Source organism: Polypterus senegalus, chromosome 11 (assembly GCF_016835505.1).
Source record: "Polypterus senegalus isolate Bchr_013 chromosome 11, ASM1683550v1, whole genome shotgun sequence".
NCBI lineage: Eukaryota > Metazoa > Chordata > Cladistia > Polypteriformes > Polypteridae > Polypterus > Polypterus senegalus.
Window position 1 is genome coordinate 89260011 of NC_053164.1, and position 27629 is coordinate 89287639.

Here is a 27629-nt window from a genome sequence, read left to right on the forward strand (position 1 = left end):
AGACTCTTGTTTGGTGTCTGTCTGTCTGATATTAACTCTTAGGTTTTCTAACTTAGAAATTGTACATCCTTGTTTTTTGTTCTAAACTCATCATTTGTGATGATCAATGTTGTTCCTTTGTCCTGTGACTCTTATCCCAAAGCAGTCCACCCATGCTGATTATGTTGACATGTTTTGTAAGTCGCTTTGCACAAAAGCTTCAGCGAAGCAAATAATTGTAAATGTTTATTTGAACTTTGTGTTCATCAACATTGCGCCCACACCATCTCCTATTTTCTTCATAATATAACACTTTCTTAATTTTTGGTTCTCTTCAGCTTTAGGAAGGAATTCACAAAAGCCCCCTTGAACAATAACGAATGTGCAAATAATCTTAAAAATAGAAACTAACATATGAGGATCATTTTTTATATGATGGTAACTAAAAAGTCAGTTCAAGATTTTAAAAGGTATGGCGGTGGCTAAACAATGAAGCTCAGTAAATTCTTACATTTATGTTTTTGTTTTAAAAGCCGAACTAATATTTTGAATAGCTACTATTTCATTGCATGCACGAACACCACCGTCCCTGTTTCGAAACTGATGTGCCCGCTGGACACCACAGGGCTCTACATTCCCAAGTTGCTCCCAAGCGCCATTGCCGGTCGGCCGTTTCGAGCGCATCTGTCCCCGCGGAGCCTGCTAAATACGCGCATGCGCAAACACGAGCGGCTCAGCAGTCCCCTCCGATCCGCTGGTCTGTCGAAAGAGGAAGCTGCGGGTCGTTTGGCAAATTTGTGCCAGGGGGATTCGCGTTTGGTGTCTTTCCCGAGTTTGAGAAATCTGCGTACAGTGAAATTGTATTTTGACCGAAAGAAGATGAAGCGCAGTATAGAAACAACGCGGACTCGATAAATCAGTAAAAGGGAATGTTGTGAAATACACGAGAGGATTACTCTACTTTTTAATGAAGGCAACGCCTGAAAGAGAGGAGAGAAACCCAGAAGAGACGGGAACCGACGGCCGTTTGTTGAGCACCACCATGGGGACAAGTTTAGCAGCCGGCGCGGCTTTCTGTTTATGTCTGCTGCTTTCCAGCGTTGCGGGGTTCGAAGGTAAACACTTAGAATTTCCGAAACGCTTGTACTGCCTTTTGTATTGTTATTTGTTTTCATCATGCGCGTTGGCGAAATGCCACTAGTTGACTGAGTATTTCGTTCAGTACTGTGATTAGTCATGTTTTAAAGTCTGGGGCGAAGTGTTTTAACATAGGAGGTTAGTGTGCTCCATCCACACCTGTGGACACTTCCTGAGTGTTCACCGCTACAGTATATAGGTGACAACAACAGGAGACTTCTTAGACCGGCACAGTGGCTGCTGCCTGGCATTCCTGCCAGTTTCTTAATTACTAATCGATTCTTGCTGTTGAAGGGGTGTAGAATTGGAGTGCTTGTCCTCAGTCTTTTCTGCTGCATCAGAAATGCGTGCTCATCTGAGACAATCGAACGTCCCTTTTCTAAAAAACCCTTCAGAGAACAAGTTGGGGCACCAGCACCCATACAGTCGCACATACAGGAAGCATTTAGACTTCACATTTAGCTTAATAGGAAAGTCATAAGGATGTGGGAGGAGACATTAATGTTGGTGCTTTCCCATGACTAAATCAAAGTATGAGAGTCAGTTAAATGTTTGAATTTGGCAGTTCACATAATACTAATTTAAACTAATGTAAATATATCATCAGGGTCTAATCTAGACTTTGGTTGGAATGAAAATCAATAGGCACAGTGTGCTTCATGGCAAAGGTTTAAGAATCACCAGTCCGTATTGTTAGATCAGCAGCCCTTTGTAAGTGCTGAGGTCTTGTCTGATTAGGTTAAGTATTAACAGTATTTCTGCCTTGAGCTAATAAATGCCTGCTGTTTTAGATTAGTTGACATAATGTCACAAATACAGTATTGTAGATGAAACACAATCAGATCGGAAAAGTTATATTCGGACCATACCCTGACCTATAGCCTCCTTGAGCAGGCCCAGTGGGTCCACATATTCACTTTTGTATATTAAAAGTCCAGGCCTTTCATAATATTATTCAGCTCACCACAGATATAAGCTGCAAATGCAGGAGTCTGACTTTATGAGAAATTGCGTGTCCCTCTTCAGTATCTGATTGCAGGTAGTGCTGTCTGCGAAATGCAGCATGTCACTGGAATGCAGTCAAAGTCACTTTTGTTAGTATTTGTTTAGCGGTAGTGCTCAAGCTTGTAACTTTTGGTTTTCACTTCCAACTAGCTTAAAACAAAAAGTAAAGTAGCCATTTATAATAAGAGACAGGTAATTAAAGTGAATACATAATAAATGCTAGTTATAAAGAGTGGGTTACATAGGTCACTGATCTGATATGAACTGAAATTTTGTCTTATTTGTAAAAAAAATATTCTTGTTTTTAAACTACTATGGCAAGTTATGACAAGCATTTTTCTTCAGCAGGATGGTAAAAAGGAAGACCTGGGAATTTATACCAACATTAGAGACAAATTATAGATTTATAGGGTTGTATTGTCTCATGTACAAAGTACAGTGAGATTCTTAATTCTATATGCTTAACTGTGATGTGCTGAATTGGACTAATTCAGACCCACACTACTCTGTGAGAAAAAAAAAAACTTTTAAATTTAGATCATGAGGGTCTTTATTGCTGACACAGAGGACCAAACACTACTCTTAGTATTTATTTGAATTTGTTGTTATAGTGTAAAAGTGCCTGTTATTTCTTCCCTGAGATCAGTTGTTCCCAGTTCTTATAAATAAAAGGGATACCTGTGTGTGTTTGTGTGTGTCGGCAGCAGAAGTCTCTTAGAAAGTATTTAAGAAACACTGTATGGTCAAAAGCATGTGGGCACCCCTCCACTTTATTGAGTTTAGGTGTTTCAGCTGCACCCACTGTTAACAGGTGCTTAAATCGCCATGCAATCTCTGCTGACAAACACTGGCAGTGCCCTCTTAAGATGCTGCCTTTGCCACAGGTTTGTGAAATTTCTGCTCTGCTAGATCTGCCCCAGTCAATTGTAAGTGCTATTGTTGTGAAGTGAAAACATTTAGTAGCAACAGCAGCTCAGTCATGAAGAAGTAGACCACATAAACTCACAGAGTGCTGCAGAATATAGAACAGAAAAATCACCTATCCTCTTGTTACATCAGTCACAACAGAACTCCAAACTGCCTCTGGAAGAAACATTAGCATAAGAACTGTGCTCTCCATCTTCATAAAATGGGCATCCATGGCTTAGTAGCTACACTCGAGCAGAAGATCAGGAGTGCTGTGTGTCGGCTGCAGTGGTGTAAAGCACTCCACCATTAGACTCTGGTGCCGTGGAAATTTGTTCTCTGGAATGATGAGTCAGCTTCACTATCTGGGCGGAACTGGAATGCTAATTGGTACCCAGGTCTTCTCGTCCATCATTGGTACCTGACCTCACAAGTGTTTTTTTGGCTGAATGGACCCAAATTCCCCCACACCCATTCCAAAGACCTGTTAACTTCATATTAATATGTCTATGGTCTTGCAATGGAATGTCCAACAAGCTCATATACTGTACAGTGCATCTGGAGAGTATTCACAGTGCATCACTTTTTCCACATTTTGTTATGTTAAAGCCTTATTCCACAATGGATTAAATTAATTTTTTCCTCAGAATTCTACACACAACACCCCATAATTACAACGTGAAAAAAGTTTACTTGAGGTTTTTGCAAATTTATTAATAATAAAAAAATTGAGAAAGCACATGTACATAAGTATTCACAGCCTTTGCCATGAAGCTCAAAATTGAGCTCAGGTGCATCCTGTTTCCCCTGATCATCCTTGAGATGTTTCTGCAGCTTAATTGGAGTCCACCTGTGGTAAATTCAGTTGATTGGACATGATTTGGAAAGGCACACACCTGTCTATATAAGGTCCCACAGTTGACAGTTCATGTAAGAGCACAAACCAAGCATGAAGTCAAAGGAATTGTCTATAGACCTCCGAGACAAGATTGTATCGAGGCACAAATCTGGGGAAGGTTACAGAAAAATTTCTGCTGCTTTGAAGGTCCCAATCACAGCGGCCTCCATCGTCCGTAAGTGGAAGAAGTTTGAAACCACCAGGACTCTTCCCTAGAGCTGGCCGGCCACCTAAACAGCGATCGGGGGAGTAGGGCCTTAGTCAGGGAGGTGACCAAGAACCTGATTGTCACTCTGTCAGAGCTCCAGAGGTCCTCTGTGGAGAAAGGAGAACCGTCCAGAAGGACAACCATCTCTGCAGCAATCCACCAATCAGGCCTGTATGGTAGAGTGGCCAGACAGAAGCCACTCCTTAGTAAAAGGTACATGGCAGCCTGGCTGGAGTTTGCCAAAAGGCACCTGAAGGACTCTCAGACCATGAGAAACAAAATTCTCTGGTCTAAAGAGACAAAGGTTGAACTCTTTGGTGTGAATGCCAGGCGTCACATTTGGAGGAAACCAGGCACCGCACATCACCAGGCCAATACCATCCCTGCAGTGGAGCATGGTGGTGGCAGCATCATGCTGTGGGGATGTTTTTCAGCGGCAGGAACTGGGAGACTAGTCAGGATAAAGGGAAAGATGACTGCAGCAATGTACAGAGACATCCTGGATGAAAATCTGCTCCAGAGCGCTCTTGACCTCAGACTGGGGCGATGGGTCACAACCAAGATATCAAAGGAGTGGCTTCAGGACAACTCTGTGAATGTCCTTGAGTGGCCCAGCCAGAGCCCAGACTTGAATCCGATTGAACATCTCTGGAGAGATCTTAAAATGGCTGTGCACCGACACTTCCCATCCAACCTGATGGAGCTTGAGAGGTGCTGCAAAGAGAATTGGGTGAAACTGGCCAAGGATAGGTGTGCCAAGCTTGTGGCATCATATTCAGAAAGACTTGAGGCTGTAATTGCTGCCAAATGTGCATCGACAAAGTATTGAGCAAAGGCTGTGAATACTTATGTACATGTGATTTCTCAGTTTTTTTTTTCATTTTTAATAAATTTGATGCGATGTTAATACTTTCCGGATGTACTGTATATGTCTAAAGTAATATTGTTTGTAATGCTTATTACTTTATTAAATTATGTATAGATTTATTATAATATTAAAGGAACAAATATCTGCAATAAAGTTTAATAGCAATTTCATGTGCTCCAGGAAAATCAAACATTAAGACTATTGTAGATGACACAAAGAAGTTTAGAAGATTTGGAAATGTTTTGAGTTTCTGAGTGCCATCCATCCATTCATTTATTATGTTTATTAAATATAGGGGCAAAGGGCCTGAATCTGTCCTAGCAGCAGTGGGTTCATCTGACACAGCCCTATGCCATTGCAGTCCACACTCTTGTTCCCAGTCCAGTCACACTCACCCTAATTGGGACCAGGTAGAATGGCCCATGTCTTTGGGCCATACAGGCAGCACCTGGAAGGGGATTTGAACCTGTGACTCTGGAGATGTGAGGGAGCAGAGTAACCACTGTTCTTTGCTTCCTGCTCATATACATAGCCTGCTTATAAAGCATTATTATAAAGTGTAATTTTTATTATCACTGTGTTACAGTGGTCACTTTACCTCGTTGTTATGCATTGCCTGCCTTTGTTTTCATTTTTATGCTGTTTAAATGCACACGAAAGCAATTCTTGGGCTATGCCCAGAGAAAGATCAAGAAAGTTGTTTGTTTTGCAGACACTTGTAGAAAAGAGGTGGCAAAATGCCTAGTTGGACACTGAGTGTGTTTACATGTGCTTTAATAACCCTGTTATTCACAGAAGTCAGTTTTTAAAATACCATGTAAAGCCTTATTCCGGTTAGCAAAAACAGATTATTGGGTCTGAGAAGCTAGGTTAACATGTATGTGGTCTTCTTTGTGAACGGCCCAGTTATGTGGCCATGTAAACCCTTAACTGGGTCAAATTTAAGGATTTTGTGGTCTGCACCCATGACAATATGTATTTTGCTTAATGTTTATTGTTAATGTAGGAGTTGCATTGATGTAAAACATATATTGTGTTGTAGACCAGAGGTGTTTTTAGTTTTAGATACTGATATATTTGTTACTATTTTTTCATTTGATTTTTTATCATGTATTGCCTGTTACTTTTAAGGCATAAACACTAAAAATGTTTGATTATTTCTTTCCATAATGTTTTAGTTTGTTAATTTTATCCTCTCTTCAGAGTTTCAAATGCTAGTTTAATTCAAATCAGCTTATACTGAGAAGTTGCTAATGTAAAGATTGTAACAAGTTATAGCTTGTCTATTTTTGGACTGTCTACCATCTTAATCTTCTATTTTATTTTGTGTGAAGTCAATTTTTCCTTTTTTTTTTTTTCTGAATTATTTGTTTGGTTCATTTTCTTTACTATGTATGGGGGCGCCAATTCTTTGCTTGGGATTACCAAACCAGTAAAAGAGTGTTATTTCTGAAACAAGCCAAGCAAGAAAAAGCTTTTGGCATGGTTCCATATTGAGGTATGTTTAGGAGAAGTGGCTCATAAACATGAGAGGCCTTTGGCACAAAGTGGAGTTTTTCCACCTAAGAATATGTAAACACACATTTAGTTATAAGTCAGCTCTGCGGTGGCGTATACTGAATGCATGCACTCTCTTTGGTTCTTGCATATGGCCACAAATATGTGCTTGCTTTGTTTACAAATACCACATTTCTGATAAAGTATATAACATTATGCCTGACATCATGCAGAGTCCTGTTTAATTAATTCAGGGTGATGAGGTGAGGAATCGGATCATATCTGGGCAGCGCAGGGTGCAAGGAAGGTAGCATATGTATTGTAGCCTCGGGGCCCATTCATGCACAATACCCACAGTCACGTGGGGTGAGTTTGAAATCGGCAATTAACCTTACCCACATGTCTTTGGGGATGCAGGAAAGGAAAATTCCACACAATACAAAGCTGAAGATTATTCAGTTTACCTGTTGTGATATAATAGAATGGATGTCAATTTTGTATTGCAAATGTGCTAATGACGTAACTTCAGAACAGGCAAGTGTAATAAACTGATAAGCAGCAATTACATTTAAATTCATCAGAATTTATTGAATTACTGATTGCATTGGAGGAGTTTATTAGAGGAGATATGCTGAACAAATATTGCAATTACTTCAACATATGACATGTTTTCCATTTTACAGTTCACAGAATGCCTATAAATGTGTTTGGATGCCAGTAATAATCACAAATCAACTGCAGAAGTGCAGGCAATTCTTTCTGTTGTTCTTGAAATGGAAACTACACTCCTTTTTAATAAGTTACCTTTCACCAGTTGTTCTGGTTGGTTGTACCATAAATACTGAGCAAGCTATAAATGTGCACATTGTGTTTAGCTTGGCGCCTGTTCACTCAGACTCTCTTAATGGTATGCCAACAGAGCAGTAATAAACGGCCATCTTTTTCAAAATCCAAAACGTGGAGTGTTCTCAAGGCATGCCAAAAGGGCAGGTTTGGACTTATGATTTTATTTAATAACAATATCCTAAGTGTTAATAGCAATTATAATTTAAAACTAATACAAGTATTAGACTGACATGTGCATATACTGTATGTGTGTGTGTGTGTGTGTGTGTATATATATATATATATATATATATTATTTTTTACAAAAGTAAAAATCGAAAAACAGCTGTAATAAAGAGAATTACTTTTTCAAATAAATATACATTAGTTTATTGTATACTATGTATATCATCTGAACATACATACATTAAGTCACTGGTTAGTTATGAAAGTGTGTAATATATAGAAAAATATGCTTGATAATAATCATCAAGGGACCATTATAACCACATCCAACAAGAATGTCCATAGCTTGCATTATCAGTGTTACAGTAAAGAGTCACTTCAGTTCCATCATGATGTACTGTAGACCACTAGTCAGAAATTTCAGCCAGTGTGTTTCATTAGAGTTGTTGATAAATAATTAGTAAAAACAGATATGATAGATAGATACTTTATTAATCCCAAGGGGAAATTCACATAATCCAGCAGCAGCGTACTGATCCAAAAAAACAATATTAAATTAAAGAGTAATAAAAATGCAGGTAAAAACAGACAATAACCTTGAATAATGTTAGCGTATGCCTTAATGTGTGGAATCATTATTAGAAATGAATTGAAAAAATAAAGATCTGTTATATATAAAGAGGAAAAGTTTTAATTTTTTGTTGCATACGGCAAACCAAAAAGTGAGGTAATAAAATCGTGTGCCATGTGAAACTCAATGCCTAAGTTATAATGTGAAATTACACTATCTGTCTGGTAAAAACAGCATAAGTAAACAAAAAAAAAACATTTACCTTAAGAATATAATCAGGGGCTTTTATAAATGTATAAATTGTGAGGCTATGATAAGTTAAACATACAGAAAATGTTGGCTTTAAATCATCAACATCATCCTTTGCGAATCAAAAAATGACAAATCCCCCTGAAGGAAGTTGGGTGGCTGTTTATACAAAACATCCCTATTCATTTAACTTGTTTATTACTGCAGGATTTTAAGAATTTGTTTTTAAAATCTAAAATGGATCCCTGTGCAACACAACGGTAAAACATTCTGGAAGTACTGTATTACAATCCATCTTTGCATCTGGATACTATTTAGTACAGTGGTTCACACTTAGGTTCATGGATGCTGCCTTTTGTGTTTCAAATCCTATGTTCAGCTGTTATGTTTGGAGAGTTTGCACACTTTGCCCATGTCTGTGATTGTTTCCTCCCTCATCCTCAAAGATGTGCAGGTAGGTTAGCTGCTTATTCCAAAATGGCCCTGTGTGAGCATGACTATGTGTGCCTGAGTGGGCCTTCTGCCTTGTGCCACATGCTACCAAGATAGACACCAGACACTTGTCACTATGAATTGGAGTAAGCTTGTTTGTTATAATTTTTCTGGATTATATAAACAGTTTGCTAAAGAAAAAGTATTATGTGAACTTGAGTTTAGCTCCATTAAACATGCAGACATTGCACAATGGTGTTGAAGACAACTGTTTCACAGATCTTTCAATTCAGTCTATTGGAGTCTGCATTAATAATTAAAACCTCATAATCTAAAAAAATCCCTTCTTACTCATAGAGGACATAATAATTTCATTGGTATTGACAGAAATGTTCTATAATCGTACGATATTTTTGATTCATTTATATAACATCTTAAAGCTATCAGCTTGATACAGAATATTTAACTTCTTTGATAAATATTCAGAGTTGACAGCACTTCTTGAAAGAGGACATACTCTGCTGGATAGAAGTTGACTGGCTGACATTTGCACTAATGAAAGGATGTATTTTTTTTAAAGATATTTTTAGGTTTAAAGAGTTGAAACTCTCATGAACTGAATAGTGTTATTTCAGAAGTCTGATGGCTTACATTTTATTTTATAACTAGTGAAACATGCAGTCCTAAAAATAAAATGCTACAAAAGGCTAGATATAAACAACATTAAACTCTCCATCTGTCATTTACAAATGTAAGAGCTTTCACTGGATTATGAATTCTGAGCACGTATATACCATGTCCTGGGGGGATTATCAATAGAAGTGCTTGTGAGGACCGTGCTTTAATTACAGTAAATTTTTGTGTCCACCAGATTGTCACTACCTTTATTATATTTTATTTTGTCTTTTTTTTTTCTAGAACAGATCAGGTCATAAGCTTTCATTTAAGATCAAGGTTCTAGCCCCAATAGTCCATAAGTAATTCTGTGACAGATGGACAGACATCAGCATTGTATATATACTGTGTAGATAGGCAGGTAGGTAGAGTCTCTGCACAAATGACTGTGGTACTCCTCCACTGACAAATATGGCATCATTCCATTTGCTTTTGCCTTTCTCATTGCATCAGTTGTTACTTATATTTACAAAGAAATAACAGTAGATATTTTTCTACTTTCTGTCCTGATAGTGACACTTTACAGTTTATATTTGTTATCCATCCCTTTAGTCTGTGATGGCCAAATTTGGGTTGTTTGGCTTCCTGAATTGTTAGATTATACTATCAACTGCTGTTGATTTAGTCTCCTTTTATATAGCATAGTTCAAGCTTTAACCGAACCATATTCATTTAAAACGGCATAGTTATTATCTCATTAAAGCACAATCCTTGTAAGTGAGCTTCTAAGAATTATAAAGTGATACTGGTTAATTTAAAGTCTTTACTTACTGGAATATATTGGAGATTTTATTTTTTACAGTGATTTTTCTGTCAAAACGGCAGAGTCCAAACTAAGTGCCCAGCTAAGGAAGTTCACATTTGTTAAATAAATAAAATCTCGTGTTATTGTTAGTTGTATTTTTTTCTTTATTCAATTTGTTCATTAGCTCAGTCTTTTTTTTTTTCTTGGTCATAGTCACAGAGAGCCAGACAGGCTCTTACGTTCGCGCATATCTGTCTGTGTCAGTGCCGAGGGAAAAAAAGTCTGGTGAGATATTAGTAGAAGACCAAGTCTTAAATTCTGGTGTTAAATTCAGTTTTATGGGTACAAACCAAACTAACATGAAGGTTTCCTGGTGGTTGTTTTACAGCTTATCAAGTTAGAAAATGTTTTGAGGAGACGGGTTGGCAGAATATTTTACTCTTTTTCAGAAAATAAAATACCAGAAAAAATCTATAAGCTATTAGTGGCCAAAATAATTTTTGCACAGTAGGGTTTAAAAGTTTATCTGGAGCGTGACTGTGACAATCATGAATTTTTTTGCTAAAGTGTGGCTTTGTAATATTTGTCCAGATTTAATTTTGTGCTTACCCTTGTGTTAGGTGGATATTGATTGCTTTGTACACACGATTCATGAATGTTACAAAGAGGGGACGAGAACTGTCCTGAACGTGTACCAGAAACTGCAGTGCCTGAATTGTTAGCAGAGCACATACAAAAGAGGAATCCTTTTTTTCTGGAAACACCTTTCCTGCTAGCTAGTAGTTTTGTGCTAATATCTCATTCACTTGAAATTAACATTCTACAGTTGGGTACAATGAAGAATACTATTTCTATCTGTTATGCAGAGTCAATATCATTTATAATTTACTGTATATATTTTTTTTTATTGTTTGATAACTAAGTACATGGGCTTTGTATTATAAGGTCACTTGTTTAAACTCCATCCATGGTTTATTGCTGCTCTTATTTTTTCAAACTCAACAGTAAAATTATAATCTGCAGGACTTTCACTGGAAGCACTTTGTTTAGAATAAAGTAAAACAAACAAACCTTACTGTTTTGTTTTGCTGTGTTTTTAATTCTGTAAATAAAGGTTAATCCACTAGATAATGTTCTATAGAGGCAACATTTTACTTTTTTTTTTGTGCATATGTCTATTCTAACTGCAGTACAATTTTCGAGAAGAATATGGATTTTTCAACAAAACATTTCTCATGATAAAACTTTTTCCTGTACCGTCTTACTACTTAAAATCACAGCTTTATGTAGAAAATTAATGTTCTTTTTAATGCTGTTATTTTACTTTCTAAATTTTCCTAATTACAAATTTAAAATCTGGTTTCTCCATATTTTGGAGAAAAAGCAAGATAAATAACAAATAGTGATTGATTTTCTTTTTTACCTTTTTGTTCTGCATAGTTTGAACATTATGTGACATTATAACCCACAATATGAAATTAATTGAAGTTTATTGCCAGGACACATACTTGCTAAGGATTTGTCTTGGACAAAAAAAAAAACCACGTGGACAAAATTGTTGGTACCCTTCAGTCAATGAAAGAAAAACTCAAAATGGTCACAGAAATAACTTTAATCTGACAAAAGTAATAATAAATAAAAATTCTATGAAATTTAACCAATGAAAGTCAGACATTGATTTTCAACCATGCTTCAACAGAATTATTTAAAAAAATAAACTCATGAAACAGGCCTGGACAAAAATGATGGTACCCCTAACTTAATATTTTGTTGCACAACCTTTTGAGGCAATCACTGCAATCAAACGATTCCTGTAACTGTCAATGAGACTTCTGCACTTCTCAGCAGGTGTTTGGCCCACTCCTCATGAGCAAACTGCTCCAGTTGTCTCAGGTTTGAAGGGTGCCTTTTCCAGACGGCATGTTTCAGCTCTTTCCAAAGATGCTCAATAGGATTGAGGTTAGGGCTCATAGAAGGCCACTTTAGAATAGTCCAATGTTTTCCTCTTAGCCATTCTTGGGTGTTTTTAGCTGTGTGTTTTGGGTCATTGTCCTGTTGCAAGACCCATGACCTGCGACTGAGACCAAGCTTTCTGACACTGGCCAGCACATTTCTCTCTAGAATCCCTTGATAGTCTTGAGATTTCATTGTACCCTGCACAGATTCAAGACACCCTGTGCCAGATGCAGCAAAGCAGCCCCAGAACATAACAGAGCCTCCTCCATGTTTCACAGAAGGGACAGTGTTCTTTTCTTGATATGCTTCATTTTTCCGTCTGTGAACATAGAGCTGATGTGCCTTGGCAAAAAGTTCAATTTTTGTCTCATCTGTCCATAGGACATTCTCCCAGAATCTTTGTGGCTTGTCCACATGTAGTTTGGCAAATTCCAGTCTGGCTTTTTTATGATTTGTTTTCAACAATGGTGTCCTCCTTGGTCGTCTCCCATGAAGTCCACTTTGGCTCAAACAACAACGGATGGTGCGATCTGACACTGATGTTCCTTGAGCTTGAAGTTCACCTTGGATCTCTTTAGAAGTTTTTCTGGGCTCTTTTGTTACCATTCGTATTATCCGTCTCTTTGATTTGTCATCAATTTTCCTCCTGTGGCCACGTCCAGGGAGGTTGGCTACAGTCCCATGGATCTTAAATTTCTGAATAATATGTGCAACTGTAGTCAGGAACATCAAGCTGCTTCGAGATGGTCTTATAGCCTTTACCTTTGACATGCTTGTCTATAATTTTCTTTCTAATCTCCTGAGACAACTCTTTCCTTCGCTTCCTCTGGTCCATGTTGAGTGTGGTACACACCATGTCACCAAACAACACAGTGACTACCTGGAGCCCTATATACAGGTCCACTGACTGATTACAAGATTGTAGGCACCTGTGATGCTAATTAGTGGACACACCTTGGATTAACATGTCCCTTTGGTCACATTATTTTCAGTCTTTTCTAGGGGTACCATCATTTTTGTCCAGGCCTGTTTCATGAGTTTATTTTTTTTAAATAATTCTGTTGAAGCATGGTTGAAAAGCAATGTCTGACTTTCATTTGGTTAAATTTCATAGAATTTTTATTTATTATTACTTTTGTCAGATTAAAGTTATTTCTGTGACCATTTTGAGTTTTTCTTTCATAGACTGAAGGGCACCAACAATTTTGTCCACGTGTGTATACGTGTGTATAACAAGAGTGACATTCATTCAATACTACATTATCACAACATTATTAATGTAGTGCAGAAAAAACACAATACAAATAAACTATATAACACTATATAAAATTGTACTCATTCCCCTAAAAATGAAAGTCCTTAAAAGTAAACTTAATTTAGGTTGGACAAAAGTATTTCAAGATCTGTGGATACAAAGGTGAATCAGAAGTGTCTGCAGAAGGAAAGAAGTGATTTATTAGCTAAGTAGCTTTAGCCCCGAGTAACTGGTAAGGCTTTTGTGAAGTTGATAATTGAAATCGGGGCTTACCTGGGTTAGTGTTGCCTGTCCAAATATTACCTGTTTGCTTCCTTACCCAAGACACATACAGTGGGGGAAATAAGTATTCGATTGTTTGCTAAAGATCACGGCCAAAGTATGGATGAGCAGGTGTGAATCATAAGCAATATCACAGTATCACTACACAGCTGCTGATAGGTGCAAACTTTATTGTAGTAACCTGCATATTACCATGAAGATAAGCAGGGCTGGATGGGTGACTCATAGTGAAATGACACACAGGTATGCTGAGCTTTGCATTCCATGAACCATTACATTTTATAAGCCTGCTAAGTTAAATAGGGCTGGCATAGACTCCTGGGGCATTAGATAAATAGAACCTTGCAGAAGATAAGTGGCAATCATGGAGCGAGGCTGTGGCATGGCACAATGGGAGACTGAAAAATGAAGAGTGAAGGTCACTTCAAAAACAGCGCAAGAACAGTTACAGTAAAACTTTTACAAGTCATTTTCTGTTGGTATAACAGCAGGAAGGTGATTCATCTCAAAGTGTGGCTTTAAATTACTCATCCGTCCATTCATTCATTTGCTAAACACGCTTATCCTGATAAAAGTTGCGGGGGAAGCTTCTCCTATCCTAACAAGCATAGGGCACAAGGATGGAGCAACTCCTGGAGCATTCAATGTTAAACATACCTGTTATTGAACTTTAGTCTCATTCTGAGTGTGTGTCTGGACTTTCTGTCTCAATGTTTGTTACGGTATTATTCATGATGTTGTAAAGTGGTAGCAATTACATGCATCTTAGCACAATATACCACCTATACAACTGTACGGGTGTCTTGAATTTGTGACATCATCCATTCTTCTTACTTATGTTCCACTCTGAGGTAGGACAAGCAATTCTGAGACATTGAATAAAAACAGGCCATGGTCTTATTTCTTAAAGATTGCGATTTTATTTTGTATTTTTATATACAGTATATATATTATATATAGTAGCTTCTATTCTACTTCCATCTTCTATGATTTTGTTCTATGTTGTTTATGCTTTAAAGAAATAATAAAAAAAAAACTCTCCAGCTGAAGTAGAAATTAAACATTTACCTAAGTGCCAGTCCATTACCAGTCATAATGGATCTCTTCTTCGGACTCTCATAACTGGAAATTGCATGAAATCAATAATTGCTATATATACTGTACCATATCATACTGTGTGAAAGTCTTAGGCCACTGAAGAAGATTTTGTAAGGCTTGTTAGCTGGGGAATGAGTGTTTATTTGCTTGTGAAAACATGATACAAGATCAGAATATATACCAATATAGATACAGAAAATAACAAGAAGGCACCAGAGCTATTCCACATATTTGTTAAATTCCACCAATAACACACTTGATTCAAATTAATGAGGTAGTAAGTAGCTGAAGCAGTTGTGCTAATGGTGCAGTTTAAAAAATAAATAATTGTATTGGATGATAACTACTGTACAAATACTGGGATACCTCAAGAAGTGATATGGAAATAGGTAATCTAACACCCTGTGATAGTGTTTTTTTTTTTTTTTGTATAAATGAAAATGGCTATAGTCAATGGGCAGTAGCACTCTAAACAAGATTTTGTGGTATTCTAGCTGATGTACAAAATTTGGAAAAACTAGGCAAGAGAATGCAGTGGATGAACCAGCAAGCTGTCAGTATCCGATGAACAGAACTTAAAGGTATAACTTCTTAAAGCACAGAAGAAAATCCATGGAAGTGCTTGCTCAGCTGGCATGGAGGGCATGTTGCAGCTAACAGGAAAAACAGCAAGCAGAAGGGATCAGCGTATACAAAACACCATAACGAATAGTGCAGAATGTCTTGAGCAGCACTTCTCAAATTAATTTCTGAGGCTGCAGATTTTTGTTCCAACCCATTTCGCATTCAGGGAGTCGTTTTTACCTTGAATCGGTCTTATTGTTTAATTAACTCCCCTTTTTATTTCTTCGCTCATTTTGCATTCAGAAAAGTGCATTAGCATTGTGTTTACATTTATAAAGATATTAGTATTATTTGCCATATCTTTTGATGCTTAACTCTGCCATTTTCTTTTTCTGTGGAGTTTTCTCTCTTAATAGTATCAAATTAATGACCAGAATAGCAGGCACCAGGATAAATGACACTGACTGATAAAGGGTATCTATTTTAGCGTTACCAATGTCTGTGCTTATTAGGAAGTAAAGTCATAAATAACCAGAAAATGAAAAAGCAAAAATGAAAGAAAATATGCATCTAAATCCCTGCTTCATGAAGTGAAAATGAACATAACCAGTTTATAATTTGTGAGGATTAGTGGTTTACAAACATGTCAGGATATCAGAAGATAATATGGTGTGAAGTACATGAATGGACATCTCCAAGCTTTTGTGAAGCACAATGGTGGCTCTGTTGTGTCTTGGAGTATGCTTCAGCCCATGTTGTAGTGAATCTAGTGGAAATGGTGACTGCAGAGAAATGATATACAGGTTCTGATTCATCATGATGTGCCATTGGAAAAAATGCAGTGTTATTGGGCAATTATCCTGCTGAAATAAAAGGTTTTTTTTAACAAGACAAACGCAAGTAATACATACTCGAATATGAAGTGGAAATCTTCTGAAGGAATACTAACAGATTGGCAATCTGGAAAGCCTTGACTACAACACAGATAAAGAAATGGGATCACTGGGACAAGGAAAAGAATATAAAGCAGCCAAAGGCAATAGAAGGATTGTGAAACTCTGCAAAAATTGTATTTATAGAGTCAAAGGTGCAATTAGTACAACAACAAAACAAAAGCAACAAATCATAATCCGTACTTTGAACTGGCTGGAGTTGGTACTCCATTTGTAGTTCCTCATTTATAAAGTTTTGTTATAAACATTTATTTGTGCCAATTGTAATATTACATTGTGTTTTTACAAGCAAATAATTAGAAGCCTGCACACACCCCAGTATATAAATGCCAGTAGTAGTACCAGATTATACACGTAAAGAAGTCTTAATCAGGAATCGAACTCATTGGTCTATAACACAAGACTATTTTATTTGACAATTTGGTTAAATTACCGTAAATTTGTTAAAAACATAAAACTCCATCAGAAAATACTGCCACAAAGACCAGTCAGCAAAAACACAAATATTTTAATTCTACAAATAGATGTGAAATCCATTATGACCATTGTCTGACCTGTGGCCCTTGAAATGATAGTAACGGACAAAATTATGCTTAAATGTTGTCTTTTAGATACATTCATTCCAGTGTACAGTTATTAAATAAGGCCAAAGAAATAGAAGTATGTATCCTGTGCAAAACGTCTGCTTAATACTGTACATTAAATTGCTTTCTCTTTTTTAAACATCTGAATGTGTAATATGTATATGTTTATTTCAAGTCAAATTGTGTTTAACTAGCATTGTTTAAATACCAGATTTTAGAAGCTGCCTTGTTTTTAACACCTTGATAAGCAAGCTGGTAACTTTCATGTTTGGCCTCTTGGAGATGTACCAAAAGCAGCAAGGTTATAATTCTGATGGCATGTAGTAATTGGCTATTCTCTGGTGGAGGTGAGAATGCAAAAAGGAGATGAGTACCATTTTGAAAAATACAGTGTAGAGGAAAGCATTTAGGCAGGCAAGCTCAAGAGGAATAGGCTGACCTCTATTTTGCTTTATTTGTGTTTCTTTTAATTTTTTTATAACATTTCTGAAGATTAGTTATCATTATCCTAAAAGTTACAGTTAAGAATATCAGTTGTCCATGTGTTTTATTGATGCTCTGGTCATAACTGTCTGAAATGTGATACAGTACTTCTATGTTTAACAGAAACCATTTTGGCGTAATTTTTTATGGGATTTACTTTATGAGAGCTGCCTGCTCCTGCTCTCCTTTCTCAGTGTGCTGAGAAGGCAGAATCTATGAGCAGACATCCTCAGTGGATGTGACGTGAGCAAGGAAAAGCTTTTTCTTAATAGATGTTTTGGAAATGACGACAATTTTAAAGGGTCTCTTGATTTTCTAATTATTTCATTTATAAGTGTTTGGAGTCTGAAGATATGGCCTTTATTGCAGCATATTGAATAAGAGAATTTTGCTTTTTTTTTCTTCCAGAAATGCTTTTGTCAATATTTTTGTCACTTTATATCCACAGTCACATCAAATGTGACAGTCTTGCGTTTGTTTCACAACATCATATATTTCAAATAACTTAAATTATATCTATCCATATATTTTTTGCCTTATATGCAAGGAAATTAAATAAGAAGCATGTAATGGAAAGTTTTGAAAAAAATTACAATGCCTATAAAATTGAATCTGCAATAAACAAATTTCACTTATTTTTAAAAAAGCCAGTGTTTCTACACATTTTCATTTTCTGTTTGCTTAAATTGTAGTTTCTTTTGCACACATCTTCTTGAAGAGTGTTAAAGAGTGTTGTAAATCTTCAAAAATATGTATTACAATAGTAAAAATGTTTTAACCCAGCGGACATTCAGTGCTACAAGGTCACATCGCAATATGTTCTGGCTTTATAAAAAGTGTGGTAAAATCAAAGATGCAATCAACATTTCAAAGAGAGAGTTAATCTGCTTTAAATCCTAAAACCCCATCTGAACTCAGTGTTGGAGAGCTGCTAGGGAAAAGAAATATGGCTTTTAGCCTGGATCATTTGAAACTGAAATATACGAGGTGAGTCACAAAAATAACTGAATTGGTAAAAAAAAAAAGTATTAGTGAATTACAGCATTCTAAACATTGTCACCTTCTACATACTCCCCCTTCCGATCTCTTCACTGCTCTTCTTTTGATTGAAACAGTGCTGGAAGTTTTCTTGTTTGAGGCTCTTCAACAGGCCTGCCGTTTCTGTGTTCACTTCATCCATTAAAGAAAAATGTGTTCCCTTCAGGTCACTTGATTTTCAGGAACAAGTAAAAATCATAGGGAGTTCAACTGGGCGAATAGGGAGGATGATTGAGGACAGGAATGTTTTTGTCAGTCAAAAACTGCTTTAGAAAAAAATAACATTTGCGATAAATTTGATGTTGATTTGCTGTTCGATATTTTTTTTTTTTTCAACCAACATTATCGTGGCAAATTGTGTAGCAATTGTTGTGCAAATACTGACTGGGCTATTCACAGGATATACCTAGCCGGTTGGTATATCTGAGAGGTTATCTCCTCTAATGCACTGTTCCATCACTATACAGTGAACATGGTGACACTGGCTGGTGTGCAGGGTTTGATTTCTGTCAGACTTACTGCTCAGAAAGTTTCCCTTTATTCTCACGAAACCAAACTACATACCTGCAGTGTCCTACAATGCAATACAATACAATACAATAGTTTATTTTTGTATAGCCCAAAATCACACAAGAAGTGCCGCAATGGGCTTTAACAGGCAATGCCTCTGGACAGCCCCCCAGCCTTGACTCTCTAAGAAGACAAGGAAAAACTCCCAAGAAAACCCTTGTAGGGAAAAAAGTGGAAGAAACCTTGGGAAAGGCAGTTCAAAGAGAGACCCCTTTCCAGGTAGGTTGGGCGTGCAGTGGGTGTCAAAAGAAGAGGGTCAATACAACACAATACACAGAACAGAACAAATCCTCAATACAGTATACAAATTACAATTTTAGAAGTATGTAGCAGAATATATAGGCCTATAGGCAGACCTTACACAAACACTTTGTGGTATGCCCAGTTTATTTTTTGTGTAGTTACCTTCCTTGCCACTCTTGAATGAAATTCAATTTGTGAAATTTAAAAATCTTGGAGATTGTTGATCAATAAACTTTAGCTTTATTTGCATCAACTGTTTTGATAACCCATTCAAAGTTGCAAATGGCCTTTCATGAACTTCCCTAAGAATTGAGGTTTCTTGGAAGTGCCTTTTAGCCTCCAATTTCCCATGAAGCAGAGAACTGAAGAAGCTGCCCACAGACAGGAAAGTGGTTGTGCAACTGGGAATTGGTGGAAGCACCAGAAGTGAACAAACAGGAAGTGCATAGTCGTAAATCACGCAGGACTGAAAAATAAAAAATAAATAAACAAAGCCAATTTACAAAACCAAAACTGGATGTCAAATAGTATGTTGAAATAGGTCCTTGCGTTTAACTATTGCTGTTGCCACTAACTCGCAGAAATAGACATTGTTTTTTAGAAATCAAATCAAGTATAAGCTATGCCCCACAATCACTTTTAGTCCGATCATGATGACTAACACTAACACACCAGTAACAATGGACATAGCAATAGTAAACAGTTGTATGACAGCCGTGCAATAATAGTCACAAAATGGTGGCAAAAACAGATCACACAATGGTGTTGACAGAGTGGCGATATAAAAATTCAGACAGTGCTTAAAAAAAAAAAAACCTGCAAATGCATAAAAGATAAAAAATGAAAATCAGAAAAAACTGATGATAGCAAGTAAAGGAACTGATGGTCTACTTAAAGGCTTTGTGTTGAAACAAATAAACAGTAAATCAAAAATCTAATTACAGTTTACATAAATTGACAACAATTTTCAATTTTTTTCTTCTTAACAGGGATTTTTCCTCAGACTTTAAACTTGTCTTCTTATGAAATAATTACTCCGAAGTTAATTAGAAGAGACCGACAGCATGTTGAATCTTCTGTTCCATTACAGGTGAGCTAATTCAAGTCAAATGTCTGATTTTTCTAACCTTTGTTTTTCCAGGCTTCCTTAAAATTTTCAAATTTTCTTTGACAATGTGTAAATCTTCACTTTTGAATTTGAACATATTAAACTTAAGAAGATTACGGTGAGTTTGGATTTAGGTAGCATTGGTACCAATAGTGTTAAATATGCATTCTCTACAAAAAAACTTGTATGCTATAACTTTGTTTGATTTTTCAATTGTCTGATAAAATCTGCATGGTATATTTTCATCTTCTGAGTCTTTATTTGTGCTTAAGACTGCTTTATAGGGCCCATGGTCTATAATACATTTAGTGTGAAATGTGATCTAACACATTGGCAAGGTAACGCCTGACGATGCCAGAGCTCACTGGGACGCTTTGAAATTCAATGAGGTAGAACAATATGTGATGTCAGTGCCAAGATTTGCTCATATTTTTCATTTGGCTGCCTAAATATTTCAAATTTTATGAAGCTCTATTGCCATGGTAATCTAATTTCACACTTAGATTGGAAAATTTGTCAGTTACAATACTGATTTGACCCTTTTACTTACTGTATGTCTGGCTGCCCAAAACTCACTCTATATTCGTTTTAATGTGTTTATTTTCCTCAGTCTGATTGTACAATGGTTACTCTGTATTCCTAAGTCAATTTTCTTTGAACAGTTCTACACATTTTATCTGTTTATTTTGATGTTTTTCATCTGTAAATCTACTAGTGCTTTATTTCTTTAGGTAAATGGGAGCTGACTGAAAATAACAGACGTTACTTTCACTTGCACATTCGTACATGAATTTAATGCAAATAATGTAAATAAGCATTTTGGAGAATGTTTTCTTGAAAATTAAAACATGTGAGCGTGGTGTTGAAAGTGAGTATTCTGCGAACATTTCACAAAAGCAATGTGAAATACCTGAAGTATCTATTCAGAAATAATACAGTAAGCTTAAACATATGTTTTTTTTTTATATTTAGCATGCTTTATTTTTGGTTTGAATGGGCACTGTAAATTCTCCTGGTGCATGCGACAAAGTGTTTGCACGATTGTGACCCACAATGGACTTGCGTCTAGTCTAGTTCTGCGCTCCAGCAGTCACATAACTGCTTTAAATTAGTTTGAAAACAAATTGTTGGATGCATAATATTATACGAAAATTTTGAACTGTAGTCAAAATTGCCCAGTAGGAAACTTTACAATACTAAAGCCCCAATTTGGATGGGATTAGTTTTACAGCAGGAGGTGGAGTAAAATAATTATTACGTCCAAATCGCACGTCTCATCCATGACTTTTTACAGACTGCGTGTTCACATCTCAGTAAATAAATAACGCCAGGTTAAGCTTGTCCCATACAAATCAACATGTCAAAGTTCTATCATTTCCCCTTGGATTTTAGAGGTTACTGTAGAAAAAAATGGAGGCAGTTGAAGAACACATGGGTCACACAGGATGTTGACCTCGAGTTACTTCAAATCAATTTATACTGCATCATTCTAGTGGACAACTGTGTGGACAGGGCAGCTCCAAACACAGAATTCTTATCGATGTTTTCATGCTTGCAGGTAATAAAACACACTTGAACCTTGCAGATTCAGATAATCTTTAGCAACAAGACCCATATTTATCTTGTTTTAATCAATTAGTAATAACTTCTTTAGTGAATTTGCACCAATACGTTTATTTTCTCTATTTTTTCTTGGGGAGGAGCAATAGTTACGTAGCTATAATGCACATAGCTGTTTGGTGTAATGACATTGCATAACCATAAAAGGCTTGTGTTCTCGTTTTAATTTTCCCACACATACTGTATTTCGTGCAAATCCATGGTGAAAATAACTGACATTGTCTGGTAGCAGCGACTTTACAGACATTTGCTGAAAGCTTATCCCATCCGAATAGGGACAAAGAATCGTGTTAAATTCTTTAACTTGGGAAAGCATATTATTAAAGTTTGATGCAAATAACTTTAACAATGTTCATTGGTATTAATTTGTAGCAGCTTGAACATAGTTGAAATTTGTTAAGGCAACTAACACTTGTATATAGGACACTTGTATATTTCAGTACCTAGGTGTGATCTATTGCTGTAAATGAAGATTAAGTATACTTTTTTGCATATTTTTTATTGTTATTGAAACCCAGTAATTGAACATTTTAATGGTTTAGTAATTTGTTTGACATTTCTAATAGTTAAGAAATTGAACTGTCTGTCTTGGGCTTTCTGACTCTTTTAATTGAAACAGAAATATTTTCCTGTATAGTTTTCATTGCACATGTGTTTTCTTTTTTAACCAGAAAACTGATTTTTTAGTGAAAGCATTTTTATAGAATTCATTTTCATTTGTAGAAGAATGCATACTTTCAAATTTTGTACAAGTCTAAAATTCTCCTTTCTTACTAGGTGTCTTACATTATTGAAGCAGAAGGCAGAGAATACACAATTCACCTGAAAAAGAATGAGTAAGCCAAACCCCTTCAAATTTATTTTATTACATTTTTAAAATAATAACTCACAATTTTATTACTATATAAATCTATTTGACAATGTATGTCTGTGCTCATTTTACTTCATCACATTTTCGCGGTAAATAAAAAATGCAGTTTGCGTTCTAAACAAAGGTATATTTTTTGCTCAAATTAAGTGACTTCTGTTAGGGATCTTATAATAAAAGTTCTTGCAGAAAAACATTTCACTGTTTATTGAGTTTAAACCATATCAAGAAAGTGACAGTGGAAAGTAAATGATGTCTTCTTCCTTTACATTACAGAAGTCCAGATTTATTCATTGTCAGTTACAGTAATGACTTCTTCAAAAAGTTTAGGATAAGTTTGGTAAATTTTATATTGTTTTAAATTCTTTCTGCATTGTTTGAAATTTATAACTACACTGATATATTATTACTATCCATTTTATGATTATACATTAAAGAACTGCAGAAAATATTGTAATTTTTAAAGTTTAAATCACCCTTTAAGTTGCCAGAGATTTTACTGATACTGTGCTAGGTTTGTTTTTGAAGTAGGAATGAAGTGATATACAAATTCCACATGCTGTGTCACGTCTAACTTTCTTGTTTTATAGTTTGGTTGTTATCTTGGCTGACAAAAAGGACTTAATATTCACATAAATGCCTGATTGAGGAGTAAACATTTGTTTTAATGTTGTTAGTTGGAATGAAGTGGCAATGTATTGCAGTGGTTAGTGCTGCTGTTTCAAATATACACTGTCATGCGTTGGAGTCCTGTGCCTGGTTGTTTTCAGTGTGGACTTTGCATGTTGTCCTGCCTGTGGGTTTTCCTTCCACATCCCCAAAGACATGCAGGTTCGGATATCTAGCCCTTGCATGGGAGTCTCAAAACAAGAGCTACAAATAATTAAACTAGTAGAAACAGTGTAAGGTACATTTAAACCTGCCTTGTAATGTATAGAGCTGCCTTCTCTTAACACTTTATTTTCTAAGCCAATCAATCAAATGCTTTAGTGTTTGTATATGATTCCAAAATAATTGGCATGTAATTTAGATTTCAATTATGATAATTCATGCGGTGGGTTGGCACCCTGCCCAGGATTGGTTCCTGCCTTGTGCCCTGTGTTGGCTGGGATTGGCTCCAGCAGACCCCCGTGACCCTGTATTCGGATTCAGCGGGTTAGAAAATGGATGGATTATGATAATTCAAGGATAAACCGGACTAATTAAGTTTGTATAGCTCAAAATTTAGAGTCAATATCATGCATGGGTGGAGCAAAATGCTGCTGTGTCTCCCATTGATGGATGTTAGCATTAAAATATCTTAATGAAATTATGGTAAAATTGATAGGTCTCATTGCACAACCAAAAAATGGTGTAACATTTCATTGAAAGCTCTGATTTAGTTTAAAAGTAACTTGGAAATAGTCAGATGGCTTTCAAGTAAAATGTGGTAACACCATCATAATGTTGTTAAACTTGTGTAATCCAGTTTTATTGTCTTGAGGGGCTGGAATCCATTCTGGCAGCATCTCGTGTGAGGCAGGACCTGGAAGGCGTCCATCATAAATGCTTAAGTTAAAATGTTTGAAAAATGAAGACTACAATGACAGATTCTTTAAACAGATACGTTAATTTAGATCCTTATCTCTGTAAAATACTTTTTTTCTTTAGTGATTTTTCAAAAAATAGATGACCTGCTTCAAAAGCATCATTTGAAAAAACCTAGTGTTTAGAAACAGAACAGAAAATATGATAACTTAAAATGTAAATCACGAAAACAAAACAAACCTAGTCAAGATATCAAAATGGATCAGATCCTATAACTTGATATTTGGGAATTTATTTTAGTATAATAGCTTAAAGGCATGGATTTCTTAGAAAATAAATAGAAGACACTCAGTACTATTCACTGTATGTTCATGATTTATAGAGATTACCTATGAAATTATATACTGTTTATTTGCCAACTAGCTGTGCAGCTTTAATATTAAACAAAACATGTTGACTTAAAGATATTTTCACAAATTAAAGAACACTAAAACATAAAATTCTATATTTTTTCTTTGAATTAATGCTTATAATCAAGGTTAAGATTTTAAGAGACTTCATTTCAGATAATACCAACTTTTCACCTTCACCAATATAATGAATGAGTAAGCACTGAGAAAGCAGGCAGACTTTTTTAATGCATGGTCCAAGAGCTCCTGAGATATCTACATTTAGTGTCCTCTTTCATGTATTTGAATTAAACACATTTTAGAAATTACTGATTCCTAATCAGTATTTTTAACAAAAGAACATGTTTACTGTGTGTTTTTATGCTGGGGTATTGTAGAACGCTTCTTTCTGTCAAGACTAATTAAGGTATGGTGAAGATGAACCAAATGTCATGTCAATAACGTTTGTACTGGTATTCTTGTTTACATATACTGTAGTACTTCTATTAGCAAAATTTCTTGTAACAAACATATAAACAATTCAAAAATTCTAGTTCGCTTTAAAGTTCTTTGTTTAAAATGTATTTTTTTTTTTATTTTGTGAATCACATTGGGGCGGCACGGTGGCACAGTGGGTAGCGCTGCTGCCTCACAGTAAGGAGACCTGGGTTTGCTTCCCGGGTCCTCCCTGCATGGAGTTTGCATGTTCTCCCCTTGTCTGCGTGGGTTTCCTGCGGGTACTCCGGGTTCCTCCCACAGTCCAAAGACATGCAGGTTAGGTGCATTGGAGATCCTAAATTGTCCCTAGTATGTGTGAGTGTGTGTCTGTGCCCTACGGTGGGCTGACGCCCTGCCTGGGGTTTGTTCCTGCCTTGCACCCTGTGCTGGCTGGGATTGGCTCCAGAAGACCCCCGTGACCCTGTGTTGGGATATAGTGGGTTGGAAAATGACTGACTGAATCACATTTATTAATTTTTCTTATTACTTAACATTACATCTGGCAACTTTACACTGTTAATTATTATTCCATTGCATTTTTTAAATCAGTGTTACAGCGTCAACCTAAGCACATGTGTGTGAAATAAAAACAAAGAATCACCTTGTATATTTTCAAAAAAAGACCCCTAGTGGTCCCCTAGTGCCCAAAGCAGAATACACACATACCAAGCACACACTAGGGACAATTTAGGATCTCCAATGCACCTAACCTGCATGTCTTTGGACTGTGGGAGGAAACCGGAGTACCCAGAGGAAACCCATGCAGACACGGGGAGAACATGCAAACCCCATGCAGGGTGGACCTGGGAAGCGAACCCAGGTCTCCTAACTGCGAGGCAGCAGCGCTACCCACTGCGCCACCGTGCCACCCTTGTTTAAAAATCATATGTGTATATTGGTCAAGAAGAGCTGTGTATTTCACATTGTATATATTTCAAGCTTTTATTGTTTTACAGAGAACTTCTTTCAAGAGATTTTACGATATTCACCTACGCAAAAAATGGAACATTGATATCCAGTCAACCAGATATGCAGGTAAGTTCATAACTTACTAATCACCAGACTTCATTTTAGAAATCTGAGTATAATTTATTTCCAAGTATGTAGTCTCACAACTGAAATCACGGTATTGTGTGATTATCTGGCATTTTTTCAATGCTCACTTTACTCTGGTTTTAAATTGTTTTATTGTGTGGCCAATACATGATAGAGAAGAGCCATCACAATTGTTAATGTAGCAAACGACATACTGTGTGTTGAAGTGGGTATGGTTTAAACTGAGTTTGGTTGCACTTTGGTTATCTGGAGATTTAAGATGCTTTTGTTTTGCATAGATAAATGTAGTAGATGGTTTGTTGAGAGTAAACTTTTACTTTAGCCATAAATTAAAGTTTATTACAGGTTTTCCTGCAGCAGCAGCCACCAGATTTAGTGACACTTGCAGCTGTAATTGTCACATTATTTTTAACATCTGGTTTTTACTTGTTTTTTTAGTTTTGTCTGAAAAGTTGCTGAAACCCTTAAAAGAGCTTGCTGATGAAACCAAAACTAAGACTAAATATTTAATGCTTTAAGCACAACTAAGAATACACATTCAATCTAAAATGAACCTGATACATAGAACAAACCTTTTAAAATGTGCTATGCATGAAAAATATGTATTTTCTAGTTGTTTTCTACAAAGAAGAGGTGCTATACAGCAGAATTACGTTTTCTGTTGTCTGTCAGAGTGGAGTTGTATGTTGTTGCTTAACTTTGAACTTTGTTGTAGGACATTGCCTCAAGGGTAAAAGGCAGCTGTAGGTGTGTGAAGTTGTATGCGGACAATATACAGCCATGACACATTGACAAGGACCACAAAGTAGTACACATTTTTCTGCAAAAAGCTAAAAAGGTGTTGAATCTCCTTACACTCCCACCTCATCCCATCCAACCAATGTGCATCTTTTCCAGTTCATCCTTTTCTGTTGCATGTCCGCTCCATTGTGAACATTATCATGCTTTCACCGCTTAAGAAGTAATAATTTATGAATCTTACAAAATAGTGTTTATTTGTATAGAATAAACGTCTAGTAAATGTGTAGATTTTTCTGTGAGCATTGTAAGCTAAAGCAGTAATTTGAGATTGTGTGAGGCCACTGTTATTAAATTTTAACAAGTAAGAAGCACTGAAGGTTTAATCAATGTTCTTGTAAAGCTATAATTTTTTAAACGATCTTGTCAGTATTTTATATGTCCAAGGAACGTACGGTAAGCAAGTGCTTTCAACTACAGTAGCGTGCTGTTTTCAAGAAAAAACAATTCCATTAGCTGGTCTTTAGATGTTATTTGCATGTCGATTATGCATACAAAATGTCCAAGGCAATATGCCGCACTTCCTCCAAGCTAAGAAAACCTTGCTTCATATTTATA

The 27629-nt window shown here is 36.2% G+C and overlaps 1 protein-coding gene across 2 annotated transcripts in view; it reads left to right on the top strand.

Moving 5' to 3' along the window:
• Nucleotides 1-707: 707 nt before the first annotated feature.
• The window catches only part of LOC120539295 (disintegrin and metalloproteinase domain-containing protein 9-like), a 73051-nt gene continuing 46129 nt past the window's right edge, over nucleotides 708-27629 (top strand). Inside the window, exons 1-4 of one of the 2 annotated variants that reach the window (XM_039769224.1) lie at nucleotides 708-1094; nucleotides 20197-20297; nucleotides 22713-22771; nucleotides 26174-26252. In XM_039769224.1, coding sequence (XP_039625158.1) covers nucleotides 947-1094; nucleotides 20197-20297; nucleotides 22713-22771; nucleotides 26174-26252 — 387 coding nt within the window. In that variant the 5' untranslated portion in view covers nucleotides 708-946. The remainder of the gene's footprint in view (nucleotides 1095-20196; nucleotides 20298-22712; nucleotides 22772-26173; nucleotides 26253-27629) is intronic. The other variant, XM_039769223.1, reaches the window with a different exon arrangement.